Here is a 26593-nt window from a genome sequence, read left to right on the forward strand (position 1 = left end):
GGCTGGCATATTAGGGTAAGGGTTAGGCCGAAAACTTATTTTCTTTTTTCTGCTGCCTGTTAAATGACCGGTATATATATTATAAATGACGCTGGACAGGTTCCTTATTTACCCGGTAAATTGTGAGTCGTCATAATGAGAGTATTTGGTTACCCGTTAGAGGTCAATTGAAGAGGTTATTGTGTTGTTTATTCAGCGTTGTGTTGAGTGGATGGAGCTGCGTGTCAGTGTTTTGTGGGAAAATATTAATCCTTGTTTACCAAATAGTTTTAGGCGGTAATCTCTCCGGGGCAGGGACTCCTTCACCTAATATTACTTGTATGTCTGCAGCGCTTAATCCCAGCCTGTGTTATATTATTATGTCACCTGTATTGCTGCTTTAGCCTATAATATTGTCACCTGTATTACTGCTTTAGCCTATAATATTGTCACCTGTATTACTGCTTTAGCCTATAATATTGTCACCTGTATTACTGCTTTAGCCTATAATATTGTCACCTGTATTACTGCTTTAGCCTATAATATTGTCACCTGTATTACTGCTTTAGCCTATAATATTGTCACCTGTATTACTGCTGTGATGCGCAGGGTACGTGGATGGTGCTATATAAATACAGATATACAATATGTACATATCGGTGACATTACAGAATATGTCACAGCACAGCATGATTTATACACAGTGTGTGATCTGCGCTTCTGCCAGGTTCTAGGATCCTGCTTTGTGATTGGCTCAATATCTGGTAGGTACTAGGATCCTGCTTTGTGATTGGCTGCACGCTCTGTCCCTGCTGAGTCACTGGAGGAGAGAGAAGGTTACACGGTGACCCTGCTGAGTCACTGAGTCACAGGCGCAGGATGTGTCAGGCACTAGGACCCAGAGGTGTGAGATCTCAGATCTACTCTAACAACATGCGCCATGCGACTGAGAGTGAATGTGAGAGACAGGGGGGGAGAGAGAGAGTGTGACTGCGAGAGATAGGGGGGGAGAGAAAGTGTGACTGAGATAGATAGGGGGGATACACTGTGACTGAGAGAGACAGGGGGAGACACTGTGACTGAGAGACAGGGGGAGACACTGTGACTGAGAGACAGGGGGAGAGACAGACAGAAATACAGGGGGAGACACTGAGAGTGACGGGGAGAGACTGAAAGTGACAGGGGGGGAGACAGAAATACAGGGGAAGAGACTGACAGAGAGACAGACAGAAATACAGGGGGAGAGACTGGGAGAGACACAGACTGAGAGACACTAAGAAAGACACAGACTGAAAGACACAGACTGGGGGGAGAGAGACTGAGAGCGTGTGAGAGTGACAGTCAGAGAGAGGCAGAGGAGATATAATAGACTGGGCAAGTCTATTCGGTACATCAAAAAGGTTGTGTGTGTGTGTGTGTGTCACACGCAGCCTAGGAGTCAGAGACAGCATCACAAACCACTGTGACCACAAGGTGAGTCCCCTGTCACTGCTTCTGACAAGGACACAAGCAGTTTCTTACACACGTAATTACACAAGTACACACAGGTTATTACATACACACATGTAATGACACAAGTACACACTGGTTATTACATACACACATGTAAGTACACAAGTACACACAGGTTATTACATACACGCATGTAATTACACAAGTACACACAGGTTATTACATACACGCATGTCATTACACAAGTACACACAGGTTATTACATACATACATGACATTACACAAGTACACACAAGTTATTACATATACACATGTCATTACACAAGTACACACAGGTTATTACATACACACATGTAATTACACAAGTACACACAGGTTGTTACATACACACATGTAATTACACAAGTACACACAGGTTATTACATACACACATGTAATTACACAAGTACACACAGGTTATTATATACATTCAGTACACGTTGTTCTATAATACACATACATAGAGGTTATTAGACATATACAAGTGCTGGGAGTGTAAAAGTGACTGAACCGACCAGAACCTGTCCCATCACTATAATGTCACAAACATCACACCACAAGCAGGGCCCTCAGCACCATATGTACCTGTGGACACTTGTTCGTCCTTCTTAGATATGCCATTCTGTTTATGTAATATACAGGGCTCTGTACCCCCCATTGTACAGCGGGAGATCTTGGGGCTTTACAAATAAACGATAATAATAACATGGATGAGGTCTAGTAATGAGCAGGCGATGCCATCTGTCATGCAAGCACACACTGAGGTCTGTATCAGGGGTACTCAAGCCCTCCCCCAAACAGGTCCGGTTTCCAGGATATACCAGCTTCGGCACAGGTGACTTAATCAGTCTCTGCTTCAGCACAGGTGGCTCAATCGACTGAGCCTCTGATTGAGCCACCTGTGCTGAAGCTGGGATATCCTAAAAACCTGACCTGTTGAGGCTGCTGGAGGAATAGTATTGAGGCCCCCTCCCCCCCCCCCCCCCCGGGCTGGATGACCGTTTTCTCCCACCTGCCTTCTCCAGAAAAATCTTTTCCAAGAACATTTTAGCCATTTAGTTTTAAACTCATGCGGGAGAATAATACAGGAGCCACACTACCGGGCCGTATGTTTCAGTGGAGACGGACACTATTAGAGACCCATTCTTCTGCAACTTCTTCACTGAAATCCCGATGTGCCCCTTACACCTCTCCAACACAATGTATTAATACGGTGGGATCTTACTGTATACTTTTTTATTTCCAGTAAGCGAAGATCAGGCAAAAATACATTATATCGAATTGTGTCGTTTTTCAATACACTAAAGGAAAAAATATCAATTTTGACTGCATATATGCTGTATCTATGCTCCTGTTTTAACATATATCAGTATGGCGGGATTTTACTGTCGAGCTAATTATTTACACTTATTTTTACCATCAGCATGGGATATTACTTCAACAAAAAGCAGTAAAATGAACTTTAAAGAGAGATTTATAGTAAATCCTCCTGAGTTCTTTCTCTCTGTGTCCCCCCCATAGTTGGGTATAAGGCCAGTTTCGCTTGCCTAATATCGCCAGTTTCTCTGGCAAAACATCTGCTTTTCATTCATCTCGTTTCAAGCACTTTTACAGATCGTATTAAATTAATTTCAGATGACCCGAATCCAACCTATTCTCCTATCATTATGTTATCAAACATGCAATGAGCATCGCGTCACTAGGAGTTGAAGACGTTCCTTTTTTGTATCTCGCCATTGTACAGGGTTGCTGTTATTAATTGATTTTCCTTAAAATGTGTCTCTTCCCAGGGAGACTCCGCTCATTGTTGGTGGCAACATGGTGACGTTGGAAAGTTACTGCGAGCACAATGGCAGCGTGTCCCAAGCTTGGTTGGATGATGGGCTGTCCCCTTGCTTTTATTTCACCTTGGTCCCCTCCGTGCTGCTGAGCTTCTCACTCTTGTTAGGGGCTTTCCAGTCTGCCTGCTATGCCAGACACAGCAGGACGATGGAACCCAAATACATCCCACGCTCGCATCTTTACCGTTTTCAGCTAGTGCTGTCTGTGGTGCTGATGGTTCAGCCCCTGGGCGGCCTGATCTGGCAGGCTGCGGGTGTTGGGGTGGTATACGGCTACATGGTACTGTATGGCTGCCTCTCAACGGTGGCCTGGGGCTTCAGTATCTGGCTCCTGCATCTGGAGAGGACACGGGCCCTGGTGCGAGAGAGGAGCAGGGGCCATGGTGTGGTGCTGCTGCTATTCTGGGCGTTGGCCTTCGCTGCCGAGAACTTGGCATTCATATCCTGGCAGAGTCCTCACTGGTGGTGGTCGTCCCCGAAAAGCCTCCCAGAAATGGTAGGTCTCACAGTCCTAAGTGAAGGTGAAAAAAACGGCGCTAACTCTATTAGTGTACACTTGTGTTATACAGTGATTTTTAAGTGTAATCAATTGATTAAAGAACAATGGTGACGTGATAAAACAACGTGCAAACAATATTAAGTTCAAACCCCCTGCTCAGACCCAGCTGGTGGGGACTGGTTCCACTAGTCCCACAAATCGTCACTCTCCAGTTGTATTCCAGGGGGAGCATGAAGGGAAATAGAACAAAAGACAAAACAATCTAAGTGCAGACAGTTTTAAAACTAATGTATAAATTCTATATTCGATCTTGGCTCATAAGTGTTGCCTACTTACAAGATGTAAGTCAAAATCAAGCGGTTTTGACACACAATGGTCTCTGCCAGAAGGATTTCTCAACCAGGGATGTGGAGTCTCCAACTCTCAGCTCAGCAGCAATGTGTATGCAAAAGAAAAGATATCCATAGTGCAGACCAGTATTATAAAAAACTCGACTTTATGGGGATAAAAAATGAACACTTACAATAGAAACAAGTGATTTAAGCATGTATCACAATCGTCGTGATCAAGGAGAGAAAGCTGTTAGCTTCAGGCTCACCCGCCTCCTCCGGTGTGACTCTGTGTGGGACACCACACTCTGGGACTCTCCACCTCCGGCGTTGAACACCGTCTTCTAGGACTCTTCCCCTCGTGGGCTCCCTCTGTGGTGTGTTGATCCAGTCCCAATCGTTGGTGTTTGCAGACGCTTTACGGGTCTTGGCATGGAGCTCCCTCTCGGGTAGATGGTCCTGCCTGGCTGGCTCCGATACGTCACTTCCGTTCAGTTCCGATACGTCACTTCCGTTCAGTTCCGATACGTCACTTCCGGTCGCGGTTGTGTGAGTTCTGCTACAAAATCTCTCCTCCCAGGGCGGCTACCACTCTACGCGTTTCGCCAAAAAGGCACCCTTTTTGGCGAAACGCGTAGAGTGGTAGCCGCCCTGGGAGGAGAGATTTTGTAGCAGAACTCACACAACCGCGACCGGAAGTGACGTATCGGAACTGAACGGAAGTGACGTATCGGAACTGAACGGAAGTGACGTATCGGAACTGAACGGAAGTGACGTATCGGAGCCAGCCAGGCAGGACCATCTATCCGAGAGGGAGCTCCATGCAAAGACCCGTAAAGCGTCTGCAAACACCAACGATTGGGACTGGATCAACACACCACAGAGGGAGCCCACGAGGGGAAGAGTCCTAGAAGACGGTGTTCAACGCCGGAGGTGGAGAGTCCCAGAGTGTGGTGTCCCACACAGAGTCACACCGGAGGAGGCGGGTGAGCCTGAAGCTAACAGCTTTCTCTCCTTGATCACGACGATTGTGATACATGCTTAAATCACTTGTTTCTATTGTAAGTGTTCATTTTTTAACCCCATAAAGTCGAGTTTTTTATAGTACTGGTCTGCACTATGGATATCTTTTCTTTTGCATACACATTGCTGCTGAGCTGAGAGTTGGAGACTCCACATCCCTGGTTGAGAAATCCTTCTGGCAGAGACCATTGTGTGTCAAAACCGCTTGATTTTGACTTACATCTTGTAAGTAGGCAACACTTATGAGCCAAGATCGAATATAGAATTTATACATTAGTTTTAAAACTGTCTGCACTTAGATTGTTTTGTCTTTTGTTCTATTTCCCTTCATGCTCCCCCTGGAATACAACTGGAGGTCTCACAGTCCTACACCTTCAGGCACGAAGCGAGGCATTGCAGGAGTGTGGCAGGCGCGAAGCGAGGCGTGGCAGGCACGAAGCTAGGCATTGCAGGCGCGTGGCAGGCACGAAGCGAGGCATTGCAGGCGCGTGGCAGGCGCGAAGCGAGGCGTTGCAGGCGCGTGGCAGGCGCGAAGACAACTTCCTATTGAATAGTATCCATAGACAGCGTGTATAATTTGGGTGTAGTCATCAAGTAAAAATACATCATATTAATGTTATTATCTTTATGTCCATGTTGTACAGATGCACTGACTTATTACAAATAATTTTCCCAAGCAAGAAATAAGGAATATATAGGGCTATGTGTCTTCCTTTGCTATATTAATATATCTAGTTTCTGGTGTCGAGCTCTCAGACCAGATTTGCAGCACTAGAAACCCCCTCCCCCCCCCCCCGTGGTATTATTGTCTTCACAAAGCACAATCTCTCTATGGACAGGTGCAACTTAACCTCTGGATTGTGCGATACGTCTGCGCACTCTTCCTTTTCGTGCTGGGAATAATCGCCCCGGGTCGGCCGCGCAAGCCGTACGTCCTTCTCATTAACGAAGACGAAAGAGACGTGGAAAATACGCAGGTGATAAGCCACGGAGGGACGAAGCCGAGTGTTAGGAGGAGGATTGGACGAGAGTGGGAAGCAGAAAGTGACTGATGATACATGAGTTTTCCTTCTCTTACTTTTCCTCTCTCAACTTCCCTTGACTTGTTTCTCTTTAATCGCTCTCTCTTCTTGTCTCCTGTTTCTCCCCCCCCCCCCACCGCCCCTTCACCCTCCCCATTGTCTCACTCTCTCTCTGATCTTTCTTTCATCTCTCCGCCTGGCTCTTTCTGTCATCCCGTCTTGCATTTCCTCTTCTCCACTTTCTCATTCTTTCTCTTGCCTGCTCTTGATCTTCCTCATATCCTCTCTGCCTCTCTCTTCATCTTCTCAGCCCCTCTTGGGAGGTTCCAATGAGTCCACATGGCAGGGTTTCAGAAAGAAGTTGCGCCTGCTGATCCCTTACCTTTGGCCACGGGGGAGCCTACTGCTGCAGCTGTTGGTTCTTTTTTGCATGGGACTGATGGGACTGGAGCGGGTCATTAACGTCTTCGTTCCTATATACTACAAAAAGATAGGTGAATCCCTGGCACATCTCAACCCGCTGTCTTCTTCGCTTACCTCCTGACCCCCTTTTCGTCTTAGAATCCATATCTGACTCCATCCCATATATATATATATATTCTTCATATCTCCGCGTGTTTTTTCTTTAGATGCCTTTGTTCTCCTATCACATCTCCTGGTAAGATAGGCGGGATGTACCTTTTTTTTCACATGCTCGGGACCAGTGGCAAGTTCCTCGGTCTCGCCATTACTTCCTAGGTGCAACCCGTTATACGGTGCTGGAGAGAGTACACGGGTGGGTTGGAGAATGTGTGTGGTTTGTGTGTCACGTGACACTGTGTTTTCTCTCTTGTCACAGTGGATGAGCTGACGGAGGGAGCTCCCTGGCATGCTCTGGCTGTCACAGTCTGTGTGTACGTTCTGCTCAAGCTTTTGCAGGGAGGGGGAGCAGGTAATGTGGGGAGGGAGGACGCATCCTAAACACCTTATTGCTGACATTCAACTATGTGACCCTCTTACACACACAGCCATTCTGTCACCCAGTACTATTGCTGCCCAGAGAGTGCCCTGCGCAGTGGCACCCGCTGTTCCATCACAGAGCCTCTTGCATATACACACAGCCATGGCACATTCATTCTGTTTCCGCTCCTTGCTGTTCCAGTTCTCTGTGCTGCACTATTCCAGTACGGATAAAGGTTTTGGATCTTACCGCACTCCTTTTAGATAATTGTACTGGGTGTCCTTTTTCTTTGTAAGGTGCAGGCAGTTGAAGAGTGGCTGGGATCCCACGTCTGCCACGTAGTTAAACTTGGAGCTGGATATCTTCTTGTATTCTGCCTGTATTCTGTACTTTACACATTGACATTGCATTTCTGCCCCAACTTTGACCTTCTCCTCTGTACCCACAGCTGTTCCATGATTTCCACACATGTGATCCTTACACTCAGTACTTTCCTGCATTGCCCTGTGCTTTAAAGCCGTACTACATTGGCATTGCTTACTTCTTTTTTTTATGCATGTTGTAGGACTGAAGCAGGGGGTCTGCTGAGCTGAACCCCACTAATTTCAGCTCCGGGGACCCCCTGCTTCCAGAGATACCTCCGTAGAGGGAGCCGGTATCTCGGTGGAGCCACCGGTCGCACGGACCAATAGGAAGCTGTACGGGATGATGTCACAGCTTCCTATTGGACATTTAAACGCCGCCATTTCGTAAGGCACACAAATTCCCTGGCTGTAGAGATACCGGCAACCCTTACAGGGGTAAGTATTTCAGGAAGCAGGGGGTCCGCGGAGCCGAAATGAACGGCGTTCAGCTCCAGAGACCCCCTGCTTCAATCCTATGAAAGAAATGAGCAATTCTACCTGTAGTACTGCTTTTAACACATTCCCATTACTGCCTCTACATCCTGCCTTACAGCAGTGGAACATAATGGTTTAGTTCATAGGTTCTCAACTCCTGTCCCAAGACCCCCCACCCCAACAGGTCAGGTTTTCAAGATATCCCTGCTTCAGCACAGGTGGCTCAATCAGAGGCTCAGTCTTCGACTGAGCCTCTGATTGAGCCACCTGTGCTGAAGCAGGGATATCCTGAAAACCTGACCTTTTGGGGGGGGGTTTGAGGACCAGAGTTGAGCGCCCCTGGTATATAGCTACAGATCTCAGTGCATAGTAACTGTGTGTTGGGGCTTTCTCTCTCCGTCTCTCCTTCTCAAGGGGCTACGGGGTTTGTTAGTAACTTGCGAACCTTCTTGTGGATCCGGGTCCAACAGTTCACCAACCGCCAGGTGCAGATCCGCCTCTTCTCCCACCTCCACTCTCTGTCCCTGCGCTGGCATCTCGGGCGCAAGACGGGGGAGGTCTTGCGCAGCGTGGACAGGGGTACCAGCAGCATCAACAGCCTGCTTAGGTGAGAAATCTGGCTGCCGCTCTCGGTGACACTGCGGGGACCGGAATCAGACATTCGGTCGCGGCAGTCTCGCCGCGATCATGTCTGCACCGGCGTTTGGCCGCAGTGGGGCCCCTCCGCTGCTGGGCACTGTGCCCCGGCCATTTCGCCAAGGTAAGTACATTTAGCCGTTAAGGAGAGGGATTTTAGGGTAAGGGGTTGGGCTTTTAAAGTAAGGTGTTACGCTTTTTAGGGTATAGGGGATTAGGGCAAGGGTTAAGCTTTTTAGGGTAGGGGGTAGCGTTGGTATTAGGAGGTAACATTAGGGGCTTTTAGGGTAGGGGGTAAGGTTAGTATTAGGGGGTAAGAATAGGGGCTTTTAGGGTAGGGGGTAGCGTTAATATTAGGGGGTAACAGTGGCTTTTAGGGTAGGGGTAGCGTTAGTATTAGGGGGTAACAGTGGCTTTTAGGGTAGGGGTAGCGTTAGTATTAGGGGGTAAGATTAGGGACTTTAGGGTAGGGGTAGCGTTAGTATTGGGGGGTAACATTAAGGGCTTTTGGGGTAGGGGGTAGTGTTAGTAATAGGGGGTAAGATTAGGGGCTTTTAGGGCAAGGGTAGCGTTAGTATTTAGGGGGATAACATTAGGGGCTTTTAGGGTAGGGGGTAGTGTTAGTATTAGGGGGTAAGATTAGGGGCTTTTAGGGCAGGGGTAGCGTTAGTATTTAGGGGGTAACATTAGGGGCTTTTAGGGTAGGGGGTAGCGTTAGTATTAGGGGGTAACGGGCTTTTAGGGTTTGGGGTAGCGTTAGTATTATGGGGTAAGATTAGGGACTTTTAGTGTAGGGGGTAAGGTTAGGGACTTGGCGGCGAGAGGTCCCTGCGGTGAGGTGAGTAGCGGCTAAACCTCGGGTGGCATTTGCCGCGACCAAATGTCCTAGACCAGCGGTGTCTGACCGGAGCTTCCAGCTAACCCGTCTCTCTGTCGGACATTGTATCCTACTGACTCCTCTGCTTTCTTCCCGTGTGTTACAGTTACATCGTATTCAGTATATTTCCCACCATCGCTGATATTGTCATTGGAATTGTTTATTTCACATCCTCCTTTAACGCCTGGTTCGGGCTGATCATTTTCGTCTGCATGAGCTTGTACCTAAGTGAGTAATGGGCAAAGGGACTTGTGTCTCGGGGAGGGAGGGGGGAGGGGGGAGGGGGCAGTGCGTGAATGAGGAAGGGAGAGCGCGTGAGTCGCAAATAGAACTTGGGGGGGGTGGGGGGGAAGAAGAGGGGAGGTGGGGAGACAGGGAGAGTGGAAATAAGCTTGTACCGGAGTGATAAAGGTGATCAGTGAGAGTTGGGACCGGGAAGCTCCGTGAGTGAGTGAAGAGGAGTAATATTGAGGTATAAGGGGAGATGGGAGAAAGACAAGAGCACAGCCACTTAAGATGCCTACATTTTAACTGGTAATATGGTCTACTCCAGTCCTCATGGGCCACCAACAGGACAGGTTTTCAGGATATCCCTGCTTCAGCACAGGTGGCTCAATCAGTGACTCAGTCTTCGAGTGTCGAAGACTGAGCCACCTGTGCTGAAGCAGGGATATCCTGAAAACCTGTCCTGTCCCTTGAGTGGAGTGGGCCACCCCTGATCTTGAGTGTGGTCAGCGTGTGGCAAGTGCTGGGTAGCACAAGAGGACAAGACTTGTATGAAGTGACACGTCTGCTCCATTAATCCTGTGTGTGAGAGACTTTTAATATATTCAGCATCCAAGATCTTAAGTCTGCTTCCAGAGAGACACGTATCAATGCGGTGACCCCGGGCGCTGATTCTATCCGGCATCAATTTGCACCAGCTTCAAATATAGGAAGTGTCTTCATTGAGTTTGGTAAATCTGATGCTGATCTCCTGGGCACAGAGATGACCACAATCCCAGGCCTAGCGACTTTTGATACTTCCTATTATAATGTATTATAAAGGAGTGCTGAGCAGCTACTTCCATCATTCTCCCCATATCGCTGACACAGCTGACTCCCAATCTTCTGATCCCTCTCACAGCTCTGACCATCGTTATCACCGAGTGGAGAACCAAGTATCGTCGGGATATGAATACCAGGGACAACGAGGCCAAATCCCGAGCTGTGGACTCCTTACTCAACTTCGAAACGGTGACCTAGAGCTCCTCGTTACCCGCCCAGTACTCCCGTCTGTTATCATAGTGCAGATTACAAGAGTTAATAATAACTTTTTCTTATCTCGCAATGCGACTGAATGTGCTTTACAATGTACAGTGCTGGACATAGCATGATACAGACACAATCCCTGCCCCGAGGAGCTTACAATCTATGTTTTTGGTGCCTGCGGCACAGGGAAATAAAGTGACTTGCCCAAGCGCACCGGGAGCCGACACCAGGAATTGAACCAGGTTCCTCTGCTTCAAATCCTTGTTTTCAGAGCCGCTCCTCCAGCCTGTTAGTTTATCCATTTGCTGCTGTTGAAGCCTACAGTGCATTGCAGAGTGTTCTTACAGAAATCGGACTGTCCTCCCACGTCTTCCTTATTCTCTTTGCTCTACACTCCACGCCGATGAGACTCTCTGACCGTGCGTGAGATCCTGACCTTTTCTCTTTCATTTCAGGTGAAGTATTATAATGCAGAGAGTTATGAGGTGAACAGATTCAATGAGGCTATTGTGAAATACCAGGTGAGAAATCCCCATCAAATAACCCCCCCTTAGTCATACTCCGCTGCCTTCCTACCGCGCCTCTTCTCACACGTCCGCGTAGCTTTTTATACATTCAGGGTCGGTCTGTGCAGAACTTTATAATCTCCTGACTGCTGCATAGAGCAAAAAATAGGTTTCATGATATCTGAGCTGTCCAGCTCAACAGGCGACAAATCCAGCACCGCTCTGCCAGCTGCGACACACAGACATTTCTCTGCATTGTCGGATTGTTCTGCATTACTGAACCAGACATGTCCAACCATAGATGTGGCTGTCACTGTACCGATACACAGTAATTTCACGTGTGATCAGACCCTATAGGTAACAGACCACTGCAGAAGTTGTTTTGGTCTCTCCCTTCCAGGTGTCGGAGTGGAAAGTGAACGCTACGCTCGCCATGTTGAATCAGACCCAGAACCTTATTATTGGGCTCGGGCTGCTCGCTGGCTCCCTGCTATGTGCATACTTCGTCACAGAGAATAAGTTTAAAGTAAGTTGGGAGCAGCGATGGTTTTAGATTTCCGAGGCCTCACGCTGGAGTATATGTACAAATCATGTCGCCCATTACTTCCACAAACAGGTGGGTGACTATGTGCTGTTCGGAACCTACATTATCCAGCTGTATACACCTCTGAACTGGTTCGGTACTTACTACAGGTAAACCTTAAACCGAATCACTTCCACTCTTAGCTTTCTATTATTAAATAGCTTATGCATGCCTAATACACAGCAAAGAAGGCACTCCTCTCTGTAATCACCAACCCAGTGCCATGGATGTGGAAGTATGTGCAGCAATTCAAAAATAGATCCAGCACTTGGGACTTTCATTCAAGGAATATTTAATGGTGGTGATGGATGTTTCAGGGACCGAAACATCGATCATCACATGAAATATTTCTGGAATGAAAGTCCCAAGAGTGCTGAATCTATTTTTGAATTGAGAGAGAGAGATATATAGATACATACATACATACATACCTAGGTATGTATGTGTGTGTGTGTGTGTGTGTGCACGCGCACACGGTAATGAATCCCGTGTTATGTGTTCTCGGGGCATACCTCCCACCAACATGGTTGCCTCCCATGTCCACCTAGGATTGATTCAACTATATGGGCTACAAGATGCATTATGGCTTAGCACTGTTTAGTGAACCTGTCCCATTGAGCTTTAAACGATTCCTGTGTGCCTCTGCTTTTGATCTTTTATACACCGTGCAGACAATGGGTTTTCCCCCAGTAATGCCCTGCTTGGGTATCTGAAATAAAGCCTTACCCAATCATAATCTTCAATGATTTGCGTCTGTAGTAGGCCCTTTGAGTATAGGGGATCTGCAGAATCTCCGCAGTCATTAATGTATTATTCTTTTCTCTCCAGGATGATTCAGAATTCCTTCATTGACATGGAGAACATGTTTGAGCTGTTCAGCGAAGAGCTAGAGGTGAGTCTCGCCACATGGCAGGAGGACAGTGAGGATGGTATTATTCCTATTATTAATGGTACAGTATGGCTGTTTGCGGAGCTCCCTTTAATTTAGTGCCAAGCTCTTCAACTTGCTGCCCGTGAGCCCCCCACACACACAAGCAGCCCTCACATACACGGCCCTCACACCTCTCCCCAATCACAGAGCCCTCACACCCCCCTCCCCGCCACACATTGCTCTCACAACCCCCACACACACACAACCTTCACAAAGAAGAAACACTGCACTAGATTGTAGCGCAGGACTCTGCAACTAAGGCTGCGCTTATAGTCCTTGCGACGGCGATGCTGACATCACACTGCGGTCGCTGAAAAAAAGCTAATTGAATTTAACTTCCAGCGATTTCGACCAAGCCGTCGCGTTGCTGCTACTATAAGCGCACGCGACGGATTCAGTACATTTGTTTTGACGCGATGTCGCCGGGACTATAAGCGCGGCCTTACTCTCCAAAGGGTCCGAATCAGAACTCATTTCAGGGTGGAAGCGCCACGAGAGCATTGTAAGGTCATTTTGAAGATCTTTAAAGACGTACTAATAATTATACGTCTAACATTTGCCAACACTTGTATCATCTGTACCATATATATTTATATTACCTTGGCTTACAGGTGAGTTTCAGTGTAAAACAACTGCACTAAGTTGTGTGGACAATTCTAATGACTTTGGCTGGAACAGACAGTCCTGGGGGCCAGTCTAAAGTCCTGCACAGGCCGGTGGAAGAGCCCTCGTGTAGAGGTTAAGAGTTACTAGTCTAGTGACGGGAGATGGGATCATTGTATGAATAGTTCTCTCTGTTTGGAGCATTGATGTGAACGTTGGTTAATGTCTCTCGTCCCTCTCTCCAGGTGAATGACGTTGTGAACGCCCCGGAGCTGAGGTTCCACTCTGGGAAAATAGAGTTTGAGAATGTGCATTTCAGCTACATGGACGGGTATGGCTGACAGGGGACACTGTGTGTGTGATGTCATGTCCTTGGGCAACGAGGAGTTGGTAGGAGCAGAATAATGCCCTGGGGAGGTGGTTATGAGGGGATTGTGATGTACCTGCCTCCTGCTTTACACACACTGCCCGTTAAGTCTATTTACCCCTTCACTGCCAGGGGGCCTGCCGCCTTTCTGATCACTCTTGCAGAGAAGGGGTCAAAAGTGCATATATATGTATATTCTATTTCATTACTTTTTCTACAATAATGTATTTTTTGGAGTTGAAATGATGGAAAATATTTCCAGGCAGTTATATGTATGATTTCCTCTGTTGGAAGTCCTTGGTTAGCCCCCTAAGCGAAGCAGTATGAATTTCTGTGTGGGGTTATTTGCTGTTCCACAGTTCACTGTTGGCTAGTGTGGCCTCGTTATGAAAAGCTACGCAACAAAACCTGAATCATGAACCGAACAAATCAGGAGACTGTCACCGATCCGCTTTGTGCAGTTCATGCTTCTTGTCACTAGAGGGTGTGTTGCACGAAGCCTTGGTGAGACAGCTGTGTAATTAATGATGGTATACTGCATGTTCCTTCTATCCCTCTGTGTTGCTATTTTGTCCCTCTCTTCTCCTCCATCTCACCCACAAGTCAGGAGATTCTGCGTGACGTCTCATTCACCGTGATGCCGGGACAGACCGTTGCACTGGTGAGTCACTTACCTTTTGATGCAGCCTCTGTTGCCGTTGAAAATTATCGATAGCTCTCTGTGAATATTTTTTCCATCAGTTTCAGTTGTTGGGCAGAGTTTCAGTTGTTCTGTTGGTGCTAGAGAGGTTCAGCTTCACCAGATTGTGTTCCCCTTTAGAAAACTAACCATATAGCTCTTTCTTACAGTGTTTAAGGAGCTTTTCAAACCCACAGTTTTTTTCTTTGTGTCTTCTCATGAAGACGACAGATGAGGTTTGCAGAGTTCTGTAAACGCCATGTATAAAACCTCTGTTTCACTCCATCCAATAACCATTTTTTTCGCATTAAGAAGCGTTTGGGTGAGTGAGTACAATTTACATACTTACAGTGACTCATTTCAGTCTAGACTAAAAACAAACGCAGTAAACCTATTGTGTTATAATATGGGATAATGATGGGAAGGAAGCTGATCCAGGGAGTAATCTGATTGCCATTGTTGGAGTCAGGAAGAAAGTTATTTTTCCCCTTATGAGATATCATTGGATGATGTGTCACTGGGGTTTTTTTGTTTGCCTTCCTCTGGATCAATATATTGTAAATACAGATATAGGATAAAGTATCTGTCGTCTAAACTTTCACTTTAAATAAATTCAATATTAGTCCTCTTTTGAGTGCTGCCTTTGTTTCCTGCTTGGTAGGAGAATACATTGCTTTGTCTAAACTCGGTGGACATATGTCTTTTTTTAACCTCATTACCACTATGTAATTATATGGATGTGAGCACAGCCTTGTATATCACATGTACGCTGAAAACTCGACCATTGTGACAGATGGAATATGCACTGTTCTTAAACCAAATAACCATACGAACATTTTCTATGCCCATCTAACAAAGTTTTCGTTTCACTGTAAAGTCTTGCAACGTGTTTCTGATTAAGCTACATGACCGCATGTGAATGACATACTCTAGCACACGTACATTCCCACCAATATCGCAACCAACGTTTACAAACGCGCCTCTTGCTGGTGAAAATATAACCGTGCAGCTGATCATCGCCTCTCCCCAGGTGGGTCCATCTGGCTCTGGGAAAAGCACCATCATACGTCTTCTCTTCCGCTTCTACGACGTCAAAGGAGGGAGGATCAGGATTGACGGGCAGGACATCTCCAAGGTGAGCTTCATGGGGGGCGGGGTGGAGGTTCTTTTCTTCTGTTCTGCGGCACAGCGTTGTTATATTGAGGCAGAGGGACATGCATGTCACCTCACATCTAGAATGAGATGTGACTCGTATTTGTGCTGTGTTTTGCAGACACTGGGATACAATCTTTCTTTGCCTGTATGAGTGAAAATCCGCTTTTATAACCAGTAGATGGACCATGCTGGGCTTGTGTGAGTGACCTTTCCTTAGTAGTAGGGAGAATACTGTTTTGTATATCCGCGAGACCTCCCACCCACAAGGGGACACTGAGCATCTGCAGCCCCTTCCCTCCTTTTGCTGAGGTTCTGCGTGTTTAACGGGAACTGCAGTCATGTCCCCTAATGCCCACTTCCAACGGGTTTGTAGATGACTTCCTGACTGTCCTCGCTGCAGGTCTTGCAGGCTTCCCTGCGCGCTCACATCGGGGTGGTGCCCCAGGACACGGTGCTCTTCAATGACACAATCCGGAACAACATACGTTATGGACGTGTCGGTGCTTCGGACCACGATGTGGAGGAGGCAGCAAGTGCGGCGGATATCCATGAGCGCATCCTCTCCTTCCGTGACGGTGAGTAACTGTCTGCTGAGCGCTCACACCTCCCTGCTTCATGTGCTGGGGATGCAGCAGGTTGCAGAATACGGGCAGGAAGTAACTCGGAGATCGGAGCTTGGGGGTGAACTAGAACATGGCTCAGTTTGAGGCAAACAAGCCTGCAGGATATGAGTCAGGCTGTGGGGGTTAGTATATATTATTCAGCCTATAGTGCATGCTGTGGTGTACAAAGTGTGAAGCGGGGTGTGTAACACTTGGTGTGGCTTCAGGACCGTTTGAGGATCAGTAACACATGGAGTACTGGCTGCAGAGTGCAGCTTCATCTCCGTGTGTAATGGAAACTGTAGAGATCACATAGTTACAATAGGCTCTGGGTTCAGCACGGCATATAATGCGGATCTTTTCATCATTACAAACGCATAAGGCAGGTTGTGGCATCAGTAGTAGATGTTATGTAGCATGTGAGCCCACTCCCGACTTCGGGCTCAATGCCAGTTATAAGGCCGGTTATAAGGCCGGTTGTGATACCTTTGCAGGATACGAAACGCAGGTGGGGGAGCGCGGACTGAAGCTGAGCGGTGGAGAGAAGCAGAGAGTGGCCATTGCTCGAACCATTCTGAAAGCCCCACAGATTGTTCTGTTGGATGAGGTAATATATGGAAACGCCCTCCGCCTCTATCCTCTATAACTGGGATAAGGAAGATGGGGCTGAGCACAGAGGCATATCGGGCTCTCATGTTAAGTCCTGCCAATGCTTCTGGTTAGTCTCCGTCTCTCCCTCTTGCTCTGAAACCTCTTTTCAATGTCATACCCTCCAGGCCACCTCCGCACTGGACACAGAGACAGAGCGCAACATCCAAGCATCTCTGGCCAAAGTCTGTGCCAACCGCACCACTGTGGTGGTTGCTCATAGGTAAGAAGTCATCAGTGGTCACCTCGTTATTTCGACCAGTCTCCTGTTACTACGCTCATTAAAAGCAATCAGCATGGACTTTCATCTCCCTGTTCTTCTGACTGGCCATGAGTCACTGTAAAACATTGTGTCCTGGAACTGACCCACAGACGCTGCTCCAATATGACCCCTTTCTACTACGTGTGTCCTGGGACTGACCGACTGCTTCAGTGCTTGTGTCATGAAATTAAGCATCAGTTTTTGGACAGTCAAAATCATGTTTTCCTAATCCTGGACACTGACCTTTGATCACCCCGATTTTTTTTCTCTTTCAGACTCTCCACGGTGATAAGCGCTGATCAGATCCTGGTTCTGAAAGACGGGCAGATCTTGGAGCGAGGGAGGTAAATGCTCAATGCAGAAATGAGATGCAGTGGTCCACCTATGTGTGTGGGGTTATCAGTCATAGAACAGCACGTAGGGTCTGATGCACAGCTGTGGTTATCAGTATTTGTAAGTAGAGTCAATGCAGGAATAGCAGGCAGTACTGTAGGGGGGATTTGTGGGGAACTGGCTCTTCCCATCCCTCACTCTCTCATCTCCTTCCTTCCCAGACATGATGAGCTCCTGGATAAGGGGGGCATCTACGCTGGGATGTGGCAGAAGCAGCAGCGGAGCAGCGACTCTTCATCCGACTCCGAGTCCGAGAGAAAAGACAAGAGCTCCGAGAAACTGCAGCCCCCCAAACCAGCACTCCGAAAGGGACACTAACCGTGTGTGATGTAACAAAGTCCCACACAGTGACCCTGCCCCCGCCCACCGCGCAGTATCCAGAGGCTTCCCAGGGAGGGGCTTTCTTAGCGGTGGCAGCCCAGATTCCAATAGTTCTCTCTTAAGGGGTCGGCGTGGCAAGTGGAAGAATGAATTCCGTCAGTGCTGGGGTGGCCCCATTATCATTGGAGGTGCGATGAAAGAGCTGGGGGAACACAGCTTTACCTGTATTCATACACATATGAGGCCATTCTTCCTGTAATTCCTGATTGAAATACAGCACCGAGTAGTTGGGATACCATCATGTAATAATGATACTCGATCCAACCCCTTAGCTCCACTAGTAACCTTGTAACTGTCTTTGGCAACAGAAATCATTCGACCTCTCCAATGCTGTATGGATCTCTAACATGTTGCTGTAGCACAGAGCGTTTAGGACAAGGGTAGCCACCTCCCGTCCTCAAGGGCCTCCATCAGGTCAGGCTTTCAGGATATCCCTGCTTCAGCACAGGTGGCTCAGTCTTTGACTGAGCCACTGATTGAGCCACCTGTGCGGAAGCAGGGATATCCTGAAAGCCTGTCCTGTTGGTGGCCCTTGAGGACTGGAGTTGAGCACCCCTGCGAGTAGTATGTGCGGTGCCCGCACTGAGTATTCAGGAATCTTTGCAGACACAAGGATATAGTGGCCAATCATCGAATGTAAAGTATAGACTAGAGGCCGCCCTCTGTCTGCAGAGGGGTATGCACTCACATTTGGGGGGTGTGCACTCACATTTGGGGGTGTGCTCATGTGATTGAAACACTAGAGAAAACTCAGGGGTTGAAGTACTAATCGGGCCAGCAGAGTATCCCTTAAAGTGGCAGCACAGGTTGTATTATTTATTTTGTTTTAATCGATTGTAGCAGTGGCTTAGCTTAAAGAAAATGCAATTATCGATTACCTAATTACCTCGCCGATCAATGCGTTCTGCTGTGATCGATCGGCAAAGATCCTGCTTCCCCGGGTTCACTAAATGGCCGCCTGTTTCAACAGAGGAAGTGCTCTGCATTTGGAAATGGTTGCTATAGCAACAAAAGGAAGCTGAATAGATTCAAACTAATTCAAAAGGCATAGTGCAGGGGAAATAAAAATGTGGTATGTATTATCTAATACAGGGGGGCTCAACGCCAGTCCTCAAGCCCCCCCAACAAGTCAGGTTTTCAGGAAATCCCAGCTTCAGCACAGGTGGCTCAATCAATCCCTGTTTTAGCACAGGTGGCTCAATCAGAAGCTCGGTCCTCAACTGAGCCTCTGATTGAGCCACCTGTGCTGAAGCAGGGATATCTTGAAAACCTGACCTGTTGGGGGTTCTTGAGGACTGGAGATGAGAACCCCTGCCATAGCCCATTCCTAGGAGTCAGATAACGGGCTCATGGCACGTCCAGTTCGTAGAGGAGAATACCGTGGTACTGTGCAGACGTGCTAGCCATGAAGCCATTGGAGAGACCGGCACACTCGCCGCGCACACTTGCAGAATTCTCGCTGTGGCTATGCCAGCACTTGCAAGAAGTTCCTGTTTAAGTTCTCAGACACTCGCATATGTTTAAGCATTTCCCTGGGTATGGCAAGAGAAAAACGTAACCATCTACAGACACGTGTAACGGAGCAGTTTGCGCTGATCGCCATTATTTTGGCTGCATATTTTATTTTCTAATTGACTTAATTAGACCTACTGTTCCCCTTTCCTAAGCTGATGCCCTGATCAGGAAATATAAGCGTTAGAAATATGACGTGCCTGGCAGGTTAAAATGGAGCTCTCCCTAGAGCTCAGAGCAGTCTAAAAGTTACCATTGTAACCTCCGAAACTAGAGCAGGGGCGGGCAACGCCAGCCCTCAAGGGTCGTCGGGTATTAGGGATATCCCTGCTTCAGCACTGGGGGCTCATTCTGAGACTGTTTTTGAACAGGAAGTTTCTTATTCCATATTGTTCGAAGCAGCCGTTTTGGACTATGTAGGATTGATTACCCACTAGAAAACTTTACAAAAAAGATGCTAACTAACGTTATATGAGTTAAAGCCATATGGGCTTCTGGGGAGGGGGAGATTGCTGTGTTTATAGTAGGCGCGCGTGACGGAGCTCATGGCGTTTGGCACGCCTGGCGTTTTGAGTGATGTGTACACTTTTAGATGGGAGGCGATGGGGCGGCGGACGCGTCACCAGGCTGGTTCACCCTCATTGGCTGAACTGCTCTCGTGACGCGGCCGTGGTCGCTTTTCATCACGCGCACGCACTACGGCCGGCCCGTATCAGCTGCTGCACTTTGTTCGCGCAGCACGTGAAGTCGCACTCACTATAATCACGGCCTTAATCTTACAGAAGCTTTCGTTTTTGCAATAATTCTCTCGTGGGATGTTTTTGTTTAAGCTAAAAAAACATATTGGTTGGAAGATATATATCACTCGCCTCTATAGGGGATGCCGGTATATCTGCAGAGTTTAAAGGTCCTGGTCACTCGGGCCAATAGGAAGCTGCAACGAATGATGCCACAGTTTCCTATTGGTTCACGGGACATTTAAACGCCGCCATTATGTTAGGCACACAGTTCCTCTGCCTGCATAGATACTGACACCCCTGCTGAGGTAAGTATCTCTAAAAGCAGGGTGTCCCGGATCTGAAAGTAATGGGGATCAGCTTCGGAGACCCCCTCTGCTTCCATCCTAGAACAATAAATAGGCGCAGTGAGAGGTGTTTTGCTGCTTTAAGGTTGCGGGTATATGTATTTTAGCTTTTTATTTTAAAATCTTACAACTTGTTGATACCCTGTAACCCCTTTAGGGCCAGGGTGAACATCAGCACACGAGTCTGCCCTTCTAACACTGAAGGGGAAATACGTGAATCGACGTGCTTTCTGTAATGGAACGTTACACGACTTCATATCCAAATGAATTGTGTTCACGGATATGATTGTAAAACAACCTCACCTGAAGAGACCGGAGTTAATTAATTAACTCTGAATTATCATCTGAATTAAACCGGAGTATGAACTATGGGATATAGCAGGGGTTGGCAACTCCAGTCCTGCAGAGCCACCAACAGGTCAGGTTTTCAGGATATCCCTGCTTCAGCACAGGTGACTCAGTCAACGACTGAGCCACCTGTGCTGAAGCAGGGATATACTGAAAACCTGACCTGTTGGTGGCAATGCGAGACTGGCGTTGCCCACGCCTGGTATATAGTAATTTAATGTTATTATACTCTGAGGTGCTATGAGGCAGCAGTACTGACAAGCAAACTCCTATATTGTATTATTCCATCAATAACTAATGGGGACACCAGCTATTATGTATCAGATTTATGTACACCTAAAAATGTCAGATGGTAATGACATTTCACTTGTCTGATATTAAACAAGTACTGTTTCTCTTGCAATTGGCCATCCACTAGTAATTCTCTTTTCAGATTTCAACTCATTGGAGATGGGATCTCTCGCTTATTATACCAATACACAATAATTACATGATTTTGTGTTTTATATTGTTCTCTCTCATCTATTGTACTGCACTGCAGACTATGTTGGTGCCTTATTAAGAATTGTTAATAAAAATGTGTCATTGAGAATCACAATTTCATAGTATTTCTCATTTTGCTAGTCCGCCCATGTTTTTCTACACAGATAGTTAAATCTTTCGATTCCCACCCCCCCCCCCCCCTCCTGTAAATGAAGAAATAAAGACATTCATATTATCTGCCTGCAGCGTCCTATATATTGACCCACCTAATCTGTTTATGGAAGTGATTGCAGTTGCATATCCGGTAGGCATGGGGTAGGCAGGTGATGTACCCACGTGCCATCATGTACAAAGAAATAAAAAACAAATGGTTTTAGAAAGTACAGAAGAACCTTTTAGATTTTGGAATCTCCATAATAATTTACAAACTATCCTAGGAGAATATATATATTATATATAAATACATATATGTATAAAACCCAGACCTATATGTTGTTTGTATTATGGGTACAGCCACAATTATTTTGAAGGCTTAATCAGGACTGTTTTCCTTACAGCAAGAATATATTGGGGGTAGGGTGAAGAGGTCTGCCTGGACATGTCACCTCTCACTGATTTTTAGCATCACCAGTCTCACAGATATCACTGGGACCCACTGATAAGAAAATCACTTTCCCATTAAAATCGCATTCCCATTTTCTTTGGAGGGGTCTGTAACCTCATAAATCTCACTGATTTGGGGGAGGGGTTGTGGGTGTGGCGATGGCACTGCGGAAAAGATTGCATACACTGAATAAAAAATGACGCAATTTTGCAGGTTATCACGGTACCACGTGGAGACGCCATTAATAGGGTGACCCGATTTTCAGAACTAGAAACCGAGACAGATGAAAAAAGTATTTATAAAACAAATGGCATAATTTAAAAATAAATATAATGGTATGTGTCTAATAATGCTACAATTCATGATGTATTATTGATTGATTTCAGTTTCCGAACATAACACAAACGCTCGTGTGTAACAAAATGGCGGTTGGGTTTATATTGATAAATCGTTTAGAGTTTACCATTATTGTTAAAATGTTTACTCATTGCTATGACCAATCACATACAAACATGCAGTGTCTATTTTTACGGTTTTAAGTGAGTTCAAACCGGGAAAAGCTAAAATCTGGGAGATTTGGAGAAAATTGTTGGGACACCGCGATGTTTAATGAAAATCTGGGACGTGTGGTCACCCTCTCCATGAGTGCGTGCCGGGGGATCGAGGTGTTTCAGCGTTTTTTTTCCAGGGATTCGGTGTACGCAATTGTTTCTATAGCGCCATCACGGACAGTTGAAACCTGCCGATGCTTTTGGGTGTTCTGTAATCACTTCCACTTACTGATGTGTGCGTTTTTGATGTTACATGCTTTATTTATTGTTTTTTAACTCAAAAATTGAAGTTTACCATTGTACGAAACAATATACATTTTGGTTGCATTTGAGGTAACATTATACTGTAACATATGTATCAAACAAAGTGCAAATGAAGAGACAAAACAGAAGGGGGGGGAAGTCCGTCTGTCCTCCTCTTGATCCACTTCTTGTTCCTAAAATGATTGATTACCCGTTTCTGGGGCTCTGGTTTGGTCCCTCCGCGTGGCCTCTGTTTTATAACCTATTTTCCCTCTCCCTAGGTTTTAAATACCTCTTGCTTTCTTGTCGCTTTTGGGTCAGCGGAGAATGCTGTGTCATTAACCAAACTTGTTAATTTTTCCATCTGCCATACAAACCAAATTCTGTTTCTAATTGAGGTAATCGTAGGGATTTCGGTCCTTTTCCACAATGCTGCGATCTCGCACCTCGTCGCTGTTGCGAAATGCGCTACTAATTTATTTTGTGTTCTGGAAAGCCCCTCTGACAGCCTGTTCAAGAAGAACAGCCAGGGGTCCAGTGGAATTGTGAGGCCCAATATCCTCTGCAGCCTATCTCGGATTTGCTCCCATATGGGCAGGACCCGAGGCCAAGAGAACAGCATACGCAAGAGATCCGCCTCCCCTCCACATTGCTTTGGACACAATGGGGAGTAGCCTGGAATAAATGTAGATAATTTCATTGGAGTGTGGTGCCACCTCATTAAAACTTTATACGCGTTCTCCCTTAACGTTGTGCAAATAAGAGCTTTTAGCCCAGGTCGTGAATGTCTCCACCCATTCCTCTTCCTCTAAGTTTTCCCCTAAATCCTGTTCCCATTGTACTACAAAACTCAATTTCCTTGAACAAGCCACCCCCTAACAGACTACCTCTCTGTATAGCCGGGATATAAATTCCTTTGTTTCTGTTTTTAATAAACAGAGTTTTTCAACGTTTGATAATTGTGGACGGGGCGAGAATTTGTTGGAGAATGCTCTAACCTGGAGGTATCTAAAACATTCTGTATGTTTTCTTTTTCGGACTTAATTTGTTTGAATGTTTTAATGCTGTTTCTACCCTCCAGATCTTTGAGTCGTCATAGACCATTCTGTTTCCAAATTTGAAAGTCCTTCCTATTCAGACCTGGAGCGAAATGTAGATTGCCAAATATTGGCGTCATTAAAGTGTTTTTCGTCGTCAAAGCGCACCTAAATTTAGCAGCCTCCCAAATTGCAAGTGAGTTTGTCATTGAGGGCAGCAGCAGCTCTTTGGCGGATTTATACATGCTTTCTGGAGTCCCGATCAGGTTGTGCAATTCCAATGGGGCACATACCTCTTTCTCCAATGACAGCCATCTTTTGAGGCTTGGATCCGAGAGCCATTGTGTAATTTTACATAATTGGCTGCCTTATAGAACTGTGGCAAGTCTCTCTAACGTGCGCGCTGGACGTCAGCTGGGCTAAGCTTCCGGTGCGCATCAGACACCTCGTGGGACAATCTGAGGGAGAACTGGGGCCGGCGGCAACTGCTGTGACCTGCCGCTGCCCCAAAACTCCCCCCCCCCACCAGCCATCCCGCAGCAACGGCCCCCGTTGCAGCCACCGGCCCTCCCAGAGCAACGGCAGCCACGGCCCTCCTCCAGCAACGGCATCCACGGTCTGCCGCAGCAACGGCCCCCCTTCGCAGTCACCAGCCCTCCCGCAGCACCGGCCCCCCTGTAGCAATGCTCCAACCTTCGCAGCCACCGGTCCACCCCCATCCCGCCGCCACCTGTCCACCCCCATCCCTCAGCCACCGGGCCTGTCCTGAGACCATCCACAAGGTAAGTCTGATTTTTATTTCAATTGGGGGTATATTTTTATATGTATTGGGGGGCTTGGGGGTATTTTTATATGTATTGGGGGTATTTTTTATATGTATTGGGGGGCTTGGGGGTATTTGTAGATGTATTGGGGTATTTTTTAGATGTATTGTTTTTTTGTAAATATGTATGTATGTATATGTATGCCAATTATTGACTATGGAGACATAGTATATGACTCGGCTCCTCAAACCCACCTTAGCAAACTTGACACCCTCTACAATTCAATTTGTCGTTTTGTTCTCCAATGCAACTACAACACACATCACTGCGAAATGCTCAAAGAACTAGATTCGTCATCACTAGAGCCTAGGCGCAAAGTTCACCTTTCCTGTCTCACCCTCAAATACTTTCTGGGCAAGCTACCCAGCTACCTGAACAAGCTCCTCATCCCTACCACATGCAGTACCTATCACCTGAGATCAGACTCCAAAAGACTATTCATGGTCCCAAGGCTCAACAAAGTATCCGGACGTTCCTCCTTCTCCTTCCGTGCACCCCAAAACTGGAACAACCTACCAGAGACTCTCACATCCACCACCAGTCTAAATTCTTTCAAATCTAAGGCTGTCTCACACTTTAATCTGGTCTGTAACTGTTTCATACGCTCATAATATATATTTTCTTTAACTGTGCACGCAATGTCTTGTATATAATGTATACCTTGTTCATTTATGTAACTGTATTTGTAACCATGTATTATTTGTTTTACTCTGTGCACAGGACATACTTGAAAACGAGAGGTAACTCTCAATGTATTACCTCCTGGTAACACATTTTATAAATAAATAAATAATATGTACAGTAGTCACGTCTCCTCTTTCTCTCCCATGATGACCCGGTGACAGCAGCCTCCTCTCCTCCCTCTCTCCCCTCCTCCCCCCTCTCCCCCTCCTCCCTCTCTCCCCTCCTCCCTCTCTCCCCCCTCCTCCCTCTCTCCCCTCCTCCCTCCCTTCCCCCCCTCCTCCCTCCCCTCCTCCCTCCCCTCCTCCCTCCCCTCCCCCCCTCCCCTCCTCCCTCCCCTCCTCTCCTCCCTCCCTCCCCTCCTCCCTCCCCTCCCCTCCTCCCCCCTCCCCTCCTCCTCCCCTCCTCCCTCCTCCCCCCCTCCCCCCATCCTCCCTCTCCCCCCCCCTCCTCCCCCCTCCTCCCCCCCTCCTCCCCCCTCCCCCCCCTCTCCCCCCCTCCTCCCCCCCCTCTCCCCTCCTCCCTCTCCTCCCCTCCTCCCTCCCTTCCCCCCCTCCCCTCCTCCCTCCCCTCCTCCCTCTCCCCCTCCTCCCTCCCTTCCCTCCTCCCTCCCTTCCCCCCCTCCCCCTCCTCCCTCCCCTCCCCTCCCTACCTCCCCCCCCCTCCCTCTCCCCCCTCCCCCCCTCCCCTCCTCCCTCCCCCTCCTCCCCCTCCCTCCCCTCCTCCCCCCTCCCTCCCCTCCTCCCCTCCTCCCTCCCCTCCTCCCTCCCCCCCCTCCCTCCCCTCCTCCCCTCCTCCCTCCCCTCCCCTCCTCCCTCCCCTCCCCCTCCTCCCTCCCTCCCCTCTCCCCTCCTCCCTCCCTCCCTCCCCTCTCCCCTCCTCCTCCCCCCCTCCACTCCCCCCTCCTCCCCTCCTCCCCCCCTCCTCCCTCCCCTCCCCCCCTCCTCCCTCCCCTCCCCCCCTCCTCCCTCCCCTCCCCCCCCTCCTCCCTCCCCTCCCCCCCTCCTCCCTCCCCTCCCCCCCTCCTCCCTCCCCTCCCCCCCTCCTCCCTCCCCTCCTCCCTCCCCCCCCTCCTCCCTCTCCCTCCCCCCCTCTCCCTCCCCCCCCTCCTCCCTCTCCCTCCCCTCCTCTCTCCCCCCTCCTCCCTCTCTCCCCCTCCTCCCTCCCCCCCCTCCACCCTCCCCCCCCTCCTACCTCCCCCCCTCCACCCTCCCCCCCCTCCCTCCCCTCCCTCCTCCCCCACCCCTCCACCCTCCCCCCCTCCACCCTCCCCCCCCTCCTACCTCCCCCCCCTCCACCCTCCACCCCCTCCCTCCCCCCCCCTCCTCCCCCCCCCTCCCCCTCCCCCCCTCCCTCCCCCCCCCTCCCCTCCCCCCCCTCCTCCCTCCC

The 26593-nt window shown here is 48.1% G+C and overlaps 1 protein-coding gene across 2 annotated transcripts; it reads left to right on the plus strand.

The window, feature by feature from the left end:
• Positions 1-761: 761 nt before the first annotated feature.
• On the plus strand, positions 762-21503 carry ABCB6 (ATP binding cassette subfamily B member 6 (LAN blood group)). Of its 2 annotated transcripts, none has more exons than XM_075609623.1 (20): positions 762-883; positions 3261-3807; positions 6002-6139; positions 6495-6678; positions 7023-7115; positions 8378-8570; positions 9583-9704; positions 10603-10712; positions 11183-11248; positions 11634-11759; positions 11850-11926; positions 12645-12708; positions 13596-13681; positions 14321-14378; positions 15427-15531; positions 15952-16126; positions 16648-16760; positions 16930-17024; positions 17339-17407; positions 17618-21503. In XM_075609623.1, the coding sequence occupies exons 2-20, from the start codon at positions 3289-3291 to the stop codon at positions 17772-17774; spliced, it is 2550 nt and encodes an 849-aa protein (XP_075465738.1). In that variant the 5' UTR covers positions 762-883; positions 3261-3288; the 3' UTR covers positions 17775-21503. The 2 variants fall into 2 exon arrangements, with proteins under 2 accessions (XP_075465738.1, XP_075465737.1); XM_075609622.1 differs by lacking the exon at positions 762-883 and adding an exon at positions 930-1452.
• The last annotated feature ends 5090 nt before the right edge of the window (positions 21504-26593 follow it).

This window comes from Ascaphus truei, chromosome 7, assembly GCF_040206685.1.
Source record: "Ascaphus truei isolate aAscTru1 chromosome 7, aAscTru1.hap1, whole genome shotgun sequence".
Lineage (NCBI taxonomy): Eukaryota > Metazoa > Chordata > Amphibia > Anura > Ascaphidae > Ascaphus > Ascaphus truei.

Bases quoted from the DNA above. Each gene is read 5' to 3' on its own strand.
- ABCB6 (XM_075609623.1), top strand. From the start codon at position 3,289: ATGGTGACGTTGGAAAGTTACTGCGAGCACAATGGCAGCGTGTCCCAA. The intron at 13,682-14,320 runs GTATGGCTGACA...CTCACCCACAAG, and splicing joins CATTTCAGCTACATGGACGG to TCAGGAGATTCTGCGTGACG. The intron at 16,761-16,929 runs GTAATATATGGA...CATACCCTCCAG, and splicing joins AGATTGTTCTGTTGGATGAG to GCCACCTCCGCACTGGACAC.